We start from the raw sequence: 8,891 nt of genomic DNA, 5'->3' as shown, positions 1-8,891 counted from the left end.
ATTGATAGTCATTTTTACCTTGTTAAATTATTTGTAATTTGTTCAAGTAACATAATAAATTATAAGAAATGAGTGTGGAAAAGATCTCAATGTTGTGAATACACGAGGGTCCCTTAAAGACTTTGCAAATATCGAATCAAAGGTGAGAAGGCCGTTCAAGGTCCGTGAATCATTTTAGCCATGACTAGTTAACGATTGAGACACATTTGTGGTGTATTATACAGTAATAAATATTGAGAAATATATACGTGGAAAAGAACCCAACTTTGTGAACACATCAATCGACTTAAAGACTTTGCAAATTTCTAATCCTTTTGTCAAAAACTCGTTCAAAGTTACCATGATTGATTCACCTTCGAGTTCACATTGAGTTGATAACCATTATGCCTCGTTAAATTATTGAAATTTGTTCTAAGATCGATAACCTAAAAGTATGTATTGTATAATAAATAGCAAGAACTGTGTGCGTGTGAAAAGTGTCCTACATTGTGAACACATGATTGTCACTTAAAGACTTTGGAAATTTGAAATATCAAAACAAAAAACTCGTTTAAAATTTGTGAAAGATTTTAGCCACAACTGGTTAAAGTTTAGAATTTGAGACGTATTTTTGACATATTACATTATAAATAATGACAAATATGTATGGAAAAGAACCCAATGACATGAACACACATGATGGTGACATAGAGACTTTGCGTATTTAGAATACCCTCACAGAAACTCATTCAAAGTTCTTGAACCTTTTTAGCAACGACTAATCAACATGTGATAGATACCACTTTTGTAAATATGGACATAAATGACAAGCCAGAGGCAGGTGGCTGAAGGCCGCATATTTGCGTGGAAGCCACAAAAATCACACAATAAAACAAATAAATAGAACAGAAGTCAAACCAAATGACTCAAACCTACCTACCCCTAATACATCCAACCAAAACCATGCTCATCAAATCCGTCAGTCTCACATCACCATTTCACTTAAATCCAATTCCAATACGTGTTTCTATCCATTTGTTAAGAATATATCTTAATTTACTTAACTACCCCTGACTTTAATAATCATTATTTGATTATATGATTATTGAATGTGAAATACCAATTACTCGGTTCAATGGTGTGGCAGATCTCCTTAATTTTGTGGCGAACTGGGGAAGTTGTCCACGTAAGAAAGAAAGGATTAATGCAGCTTTCTATGGACTATATGGTTCATATGGGTGGCAAAAAACAACAGAATATTTAAACAAATAAGAATGTGCCCTATAAAAGTGGTGGATGAAGTGATTTCCCAGACGTATACTTGGTTCAAATATAGAACTATACTTGGTTCAAATATAGAACTGAAGGTGTGAAAGCTAGGTGGATTGAGTGGAGCATATCTCCTTTTGTCTAAATTTATGTATTTTAAGTTTATCATGTATTACTCGTGATCTAGCTTCTTGCTAATCATGTAGACGTTATTATTTATAAAATATTTACTGTTTCAAAAAAAAAAAAGATTATTGAAGTGTTTGAAATTTCCCTGGCCTTGAGAATTGAGATCCCAATCTTTTTTTGGGTTGCAAGTAAGCAACAATCTTTTCATTCCATGAGGTCAAGAAGCAGACTTGACCAAAGTCAACAATAAATAATCTACTACCCATAAATACAATTTTTTATTAAAAGATCTTCTATCTGAAATCAAATATCAATGGGATTGCTCTTCGTACTCCTAACTATATCCATCTTTTCATCTCCATCCGTTACTACTTCTTCTTCCTCAAAACCAGAAGCAGAAGCCCTGCTCAAATGGAAAACCAGCTTCATCAACCAAAACAATCCTCTAATATCTTCATGGTCGTCACTCCTTCACCAAAACACAACCACTGCACCATGCACCTGGTATGGTGTTCGTTGTGATGATCGTTTGAATGTAAAACAACTCAACCTTTCGTCTTCAAGGCTAAATGGTACACTTAATTATTTCATGTTTTCATCCTTCACTAGTCTTACACATCTAGACCTCAAAACAAATGACATTTCCGGTGGCATCCCACCTGAGATCACCTATCTTTCTAAACTCCTCTTTCTCGATCTTTCCGGTAATCATTTTTCTGGTACAATCCCCCCCGAAATAGGATTGTTAACGAGTCTCGAGACCCTTCGATTGAACCAGAACCAGTTTAGCGGTTCAATCCCTGCATCTTTAGGGAATTTGACCAAATTGATTTATCTTCGTGCGGATGACAATAAGTTAACTGGTTGTATTCCTCAAGAGATGGGAAAACTAGCCAATCTCGTGAACGTCAATATTTCCTTCAACTTCCAAAAAGGACCCATTCCAGCTATCCTAGGAACCCTAACCAACTTGTCTACTTTGTACCTTTACCAAAACAATCTTTCGGGTCCAATCCCTCCTTCGTTAGGAAATCTGACCTCCTTAACGATCTTGTCTGTATATATGAACCAACTTTCGGGTCGAATTCCAGATGACTTAGGAAAAATGAAGTCTCTAATTGTGTTAATGATAGGCCATAATAAGTTCACTGGTTCCATTCCTGTTTCACTTAGCAACCTGACCAAGTTAGAGATCCTTGATGTTCATGAAAACTTGCTTTCGGGTTTCATCCCACCACAACTCGAAAAACTGGATTCACTAATTGAACTTTCCTTCAGCCACAACGAGTTTAGCTGTCAAATCCCGGCTTCACTTGGAAACCTTAGCAAGTTGGAACAGTTGTACCTTAATGACAACCTGCTAACTGGTTTCATTCCTGAAGAGTTGGGGAACATGAACTCTCTTGTTGAGATTTACGTGGTCGAGAATCGGCTCGAAGGTCAAATCCCATATTCAATTGGTAACCTCAGAAATTTGGAGATATTTGTGCTTCATGACAACCAATTTTCGGGTTTTTTCCCAGAAACGATAAGCCATTGTGAAAAACTGAGATATTTGACTTTAAGTAATAACTCGGTCATGGGTCCAGTCCCTCAATCGGTTTGCAACTTGAAATCCCTTCAGATTCTTGACCTGGGGAATAACCGGTTTAGTGGTGTGCTTCCTCAATGTTTGGGTAATTTCAGCAGCAACCTCCAAGTGTTGGATCTCCGGTTGAATGGCTTCCGTGGAAACATTCCTGCAACATTCGATCAAAATAACGACTTAAGGAGTCTGAACTTGAACAGCAATCGACTGCAAGGCTCAGTTCCCTGGGATTTGATCAAATGTAGGAAACTGGAAGTTTTAGATTTGGGAAACAACATGCTAACGGGAACATTCCCTCACTGGGTGGATACGCTTCCAGAGCTTCAAGTTCTGGTCTTGCGAGGTAATAAACTCAAGGGCACTTTAGACAATTCCAACAACAAAACGCCGTTTCCAAAGATGCGAATTCTTGACCTGTCCAGCAATGAATTCAGTGGGAATTTGCCGAAAAATTACTTCAAGAACTTTAAAGCGATGATGGGTGTAAATGGAGACTCATCTGGACCACTGTACATGGGACGAAATTCGTCTATGTCCATGTATCAAGACAAATTGGTGCTAGTGGTGAAGGGATCGAGACGCGAACTGGAGAGAATCCTTGTCGTCTACACCACAATAGATCTTTCGGTTAATAAATTCCAAGGAGAAATTCCGGATACCATCGGAAGATTAAGTTCACTGCTGCTCCTGAATCTATCCCATAACAGTCTCACGGGAGGAATTCCGATACACCTGAGAGATCTTAGAGTGCTCGAGTCTTTAGATCTCTCATCGAACAAGATGGTAGGTAAAATTCCTTTAGAACTAAAGACTTTGACATTCCTTTCGGTCGTAAACTTTTCCCAAAATCAGTTTCAAGGAAGCATACCTGAAGGTAGACAGTTTAATACGTTTGGGAACAATTCATATGAAGGGAACATGGGGTTATGTGGATTCCCTTTGACAAAGAGCTGTGGAGATGATGAGGTGTCATCATCTCCGATACCGATTGAAGATGATGATGACGACGACTCCGGTTTCTTTAATGGATTTACTTGGGAATCTGTGGCTTTGGGATATGGATTTGGGAGTGTAATTGGATTGGGTATTGGATGGCTTATGTTTCGCTATGGAAGGCCTAGATGGGTTATTAGGATTGTGGAAAGAGAACGATTTAGACAAGAAAGAAAAGCAATGAAGACTCCTCAGGTTGAAGTATGGGCAACCAGTAGACGGAAAAAGCTTTCTCAAGTTTCTCATGTAAATTTTACAATGTCTTTTTGAAACTTTCTTTTTCCAAATCTTGATTCGAAAACATGTTATACTACTCTTACTAATTGCATCTATTTATGTTTATATTTGAATAATGAAAACATGTTATACATAAGTCCTTTACATGAATCAGTAATAATTTCTAATAAATACAATACTTGATAAGAAAAGTAAGTACAAGGAAAATGTATAACTTTTATTTTACCCATTAGAGAGATAAAAAAAAAAAAAAAAAGATAACCCCAATCTTTGTATTTATAACCACCAAAAACCAATAAAAGAATTACAACAAACCAACTGTGCAAAAATCACAACAATCCAAACCAAAAAGCATACACACACACAAATGGAAGTGCAGATTCAGATTTGCAGTAGACCAAACAAAACAGACATCTTCTAAGCTTCTGCAACACCTCCATTTAAAGCTCTCTCCAATCTTGTTTCAAATGGGGTATTGTGCCAATTCACTTTCTTATCCTGCATACCAAATTACCAACATTAGTAAGTGCTAAGTGCTAACCCAAACACAAGTACACAACAAATAATAAATCACAGACATTATTATAGATATATACCTCTCTATACTTGCTGTTGCTAGTTGGTATGCCTTTATATGATGGAGTTGAGCTCCAATAGCTTCCAACACTACCAATTATAGGCATATCATCAGGGCTTCTACTTGATGATTTCTTTGGTGTTGGTGTACAAGATGATGCTGAAAACTGTTTGAGCTCCTCTACTGTCAAAGCACCCAAAATCGGTCTATCTTCAACGCTCGAATTTTTTCCAGAGGAAATCGCTTCAATTCCGATTCCCTTGTTATTTGGTGGTGTGTTAACCAACCAATTCGAAAGGCTGGAATCGACTGCAGGTGGGGCGAAATTCAAAGAAGAATTCTCCTTTTGCCGGTGGAAGTTCAATGCCTTTGTTGGTGGAGGAGTTTCTTTCATTTTCAATGCTTTCCATTGGGAAAGATTCTCTACGGGGTTCAACACCGGAATCACGTAAGCACTTCTGTCGCGTGCATTACTGTTGGATCCGACTTTGTCCAATGAAGACGATTCCGTTCTTGATTCTGCCGATGGAACCGGAATCGACTCACACCACACTTCTTGGCAAATAATTCCGTCTTCATCATCGTAATCCTCTTCTTCTTCATCGTCTTCATCCTCTTGATCTGAATCTTCAACTTCATCATCACTTTCAAGGCAGTTTCCATACCTGTAATTTGGAGGGTAGGATACAGCATTGACAATGTCGGAACCGGAATCGGAATGGGTTTCAGCTGACTTGGGAAACGTTTCGCCCTTTTCGTTCCTTTCAAGTAAAGATTCTGTACTATCATAGACTTGAACATGTTCATAGGTGGTGACATTTGTATCAAATGTCACTTTTTTCCTTGTGCTTATACTCAATGACTCCTCATTCTTTCCGCTACAATGAGAAATTTAAAGAATTAATAAGGTTTAGAGCAGAAACCCCCGAATATTGAACTAACAAATGGAAGAAACTAGTAAACCCATGAGTTACCTTGCTTCTGAAAGTGAATTAGAGGGCTTGTCTTTGATGCTTTGTACGGAAGATACGTCAGGTTGCACAAGGTTCTGAATTTTAGGGTACTGAAACACAAATCAATCAAAAATTAGAATCAGATAAATTGTGTTTGGATGTTGCTTCTACCACTTGAATTTGTGATAATCAATTTTAAAACAGGCATCCCTAATTCTGATTCTAACCAATTTTCAAGGGTTACAATATGCTTTTTTGGAGAATGTACTTTAACTATCCGTAAATTTGACAAAATGATGATCTAATTTCGATTAATGAACTAAAAAAACTCACATTCATTTTCTCATGTGGTTCCTTGCTCTTTCCAGAAAAATAAAAAATTAACCTCCGTTTTCCTCATTTCTCATCTATATTTTATGGTTTCCATTCAATTTTGTGCATCATAAAATGAAACCAGAAAATCAAATGAAAATCGAAGAAATCAAACAATTAAAGCTGTCATGAGTAGCTATGAAATTAACGAATCAGATATCATAAAACTCAAAATCAAATTCAAACACTAGAAAACAAGAACACGCCACAAAAAATCAAATCAACTCGAAGTTAAACAAAATTCTGTTTTTAACGAAAAAGTGGAAGTGATTTGCTCTTACTTGATCTCGAGGGATAACCCTGTACCTCTGCTTTCTTCGTTTTCGATCCTTTGAAGAACCGAAACAACCAAGAAAACAGCCCATTGGAAATCACTTATGTGTCTCCCTGCTCTTGATTTACAGAGATTTTCTTCTGGGCCTTGAAATTGCTAGACAATCTCCATTATTACAAAGAGAGAGAGAGAGAGAGAGAGAGAGAGAGAGAGAGAGAGAGAGAGACAAACGGTCGAGTTTTGTTGGTGTTTTGTAAGAGCGGTGGGTTAGACTAGGGTTTATGTTATTCAAAAGAGGAAATGACCGTTGGTTAGGAGCGACTGATGATGGTGGTGGTAGTGTGGGGTCTATCGTCACCAGCCTGTAACATTAACCCCGCTTTTTCTAGAATTCTATGATTATTTGAAATATAGAACTTATTTTATTATTTTATGTATATGTATATATGTGAGAATCTTATCCCCATAAATATAATAATACAGTGGGTTAACTTTAAAAAAAAAAAAAAAAAAAAAAAAACGTATAATTTTGCTGTTAACATTTTTCTTCTCCAAAAAAAGTTTTTACTTTTATAATTTTTAGTAATTTATATTTTAGTCATTGAGTTTAGCTTATTTTAAGTTTTGGTTTATTATAGAAATATATTCATAATTATACAAAATTACATAAATGGTCCCTATGGTTTGGGGAAATAGGCAGATATAGTCTAACTTTAAAAAAATGGTCAAACTCGGTCCTTGTGTTTTGTTGATATTGCGGAAATGGTCCTTCCAATACACGGCGTCAAACATATCGTTAAAATTCTATAAATTGACATCTTTACCCTTTCTTTATTCTTTTCCATACTTTTGTAGTTTATTGTTAGTTCTCGAAACTACAGGGACCATTTATGTAATTTTAAATATAGCAGAGTATTCTTGATAACGAAGAACATTCAACAACCATCGTCTTGATCTTCAAAAACCATTCAAACCACCTTCATCTTCAACTTTCAACCTAAAGTCATCCATACTATGAACAAAATAAAAAATTCTTCCAAAAATCCATCATCTTCTTTGGAATAAAAAGATCCAGAACAAATCATGTTCTTTAAAACCTAAACACAATTTTTAGATCTAGGATTTGAGAAGACTATACATAAACCCATATTTTTGAGAGAGCAAAAAAATTATCCATCTTTAAAGTCTCTTAAAATAACTCTAACAAAATCGTCCAACCTTAAATCCTCTTAAAACTAAACCCTACCAAAATTGTGGAAACGAATTTGAAGTTGGTTGAATCTGAAATCGAACCTAGATTTGTGCATTTGTAGAACAAACCCTAAAAATCCTCCATCTTCAAGTCTACCTCTCTATAACTGTACATCGTCGTCGTCCATTTATTTCTTCTTTCCCCAAGCAAGTATAGATCAAGAACAAAATGGTTGAAAGGTAAGACACTTGGTTGAATTTGAAATATTGGTTGAAAGGCAAAAACAATCCAGATAAATGGTTGAGTATGTTGGATTCTCTATTTTTATTTTTATTTTTGATAAAATAAGGGTGGACACTTACAAAATTGAGATGTTCATGTGAAATTAAATGTGTTTGAGGAAGTATTTTACTTGAAGGGAAGAAAAGGTGGTGTCGATGGCTGCAGGGGAAGAGATAGGAGATCGAACGTTGTTGGGGTCACCGGAGACAAAGGAAGGAGATGTATTGGTGACCTGTGATGATTTAGGGCTCGTTTGCAAAAGGGATGGTTCAGAGGAGCTAGCGTTGGCAGAGGAGGGCGTCGTTGGAGGTGGGTATTGCTCAAATGATGCTCCAAGTAGGGGTGTGCGCGGTGCGGTTTGGTGCGGTTTAGAGCCAAAACCGCAAACCGCACCGCACATGCGGTTTGAGTTATTTAGAAACCGCAAACCGCACCGCGAACATTCAAAACCGCATTATGCGGTGCGGTTTGGTGCTGACGGTTTATGCGGTTTTGCGGTTTGAGTAATTATTTACATTAAATTTAATGACAATACTATCATTGTCGTCACTAACGGCTCACTAAGTGGTCATTAAGAAATTTGGTGGTCATAGAATTGTGGTCATTAACTACTTATGAATATACATAAGTTAAGAAAACATAGTGTATAAAATAATGGTCACTGAATGTTAGTTGAAAATGAATTTGAGACAAAAAATATGGTCACTCCATTAAATTTTGCATTAAATTTTGGATTAATTAATATTAAATTTAAAAATCTTAAGATAATGTCACTAATTTAAGACCTGTTAAATTATTTTCGAATATATATATATATATATATATATATATATATATATATATATATATATATATATATATATATATATATAATCATTAATTGATTTTATCAATGCGGTGAGGTTTAAACCGCAATTTTGTAATCGTAAACCGCAAACTGCACCGCATAATGCGGTTTTACAAAAATACAAACCGCAAACCGCACCGCGAGTGTTTTAAATCGCGTTATGCGGTGCGGTGCGGGCGGTTTATGCGGTTTATTGCAC

General features: G+C 36.2%; 2 protein-coding genes across 2 annotated transcripts; one reads left to right on the top strand and one right to left on the bottom strand.

Moving 5' to 3' along the window:
- Positions 1 to 1,684: 1,684 nt before the first annotated feature.
- LOC145138977 (uncharacterized) lies at positions 1,685 to 4,331 on the top strand (the record flags this gene model as incomplete). Its single annotated transcript, XM_079072954.1, has 1 exon — positions 1,685 to 4,331. A coding segment is annotated over one exon (2,544 nt), but the record flags the coding sequence as incomplete, so codon positions are not given.
- A 112-nt stretch (positions 4,332 to 4,443) lies between these two features.
- Positions 4,444 to 6,674, bottom strand: LOC145136230 (eisosome protein). The gene is made up of 4 exons (XM_079070400.1): positions 6,379 to 6,674; positions 5,747 to 5,835; positions 4,792 to 5,650; positions 4,444 to 4,693 (listed from the first exon to the last, which is right to left on the bottom strand). Exons 1-4 carry the CDS (start codon positions 6,460 to 6,462, stop codon positions 4,613 to 4,615), a joined length of 1,113 nt encoding a protein of 370 aa, XP_078926526.1. The 5' UTR covers positions 6,463 to 6,674; the 3' UTR covers positions 4,444 to 4,612.
- Between the last annotated feature and the right edge of the window lie 2,217 nt (positions 6,675 to 8,891).

The sequence above is a fragment of the Lactuca virosa genome, chromosome 9 (genome assembly GCF_052849685.1).
Source record: "Lactuca virosa cultivar CGN04683 chromosome 9, Lactuca_virosa_CGN04683_v6, whole genome shotgun sequence".
Classification (NCBI taxonomy): Eukaryota; Viridiplantae; Streptophyta; class Magnoliopsida; order Asterales; family Asteraceae; genus Lactuca; species Lactuca virosa.
The sequence above is the reverse complement of the archived record's forward strand: the minus strand, read 5'-3'. Positions and strand labels throughout refer to the sequence as shown.

Coding starts and splice junctions, on each gene's coding strand:
- LOC145136230 (XM_079070400.1), bottom strand. CDS start 6,462: ATGGGCTGTTTTCTTGGTTGTTTCGGTTCTTCAAAGGATCGAAAACGA. Junction 5,651..5,746: donor AATTCACTTTCAGAAGCAAG/GTAACTCATGGG, acceptor TTCTCATTGTAG/CGGAAAGAATGAGGAGTCAT. Junction 4,694..4,791: donor GCAACAGCAAGTATAGAGAG/GTATATATCTAT, acceptor TTTGGTATGCAG/GATAAGAAAGTGAATTGGCA.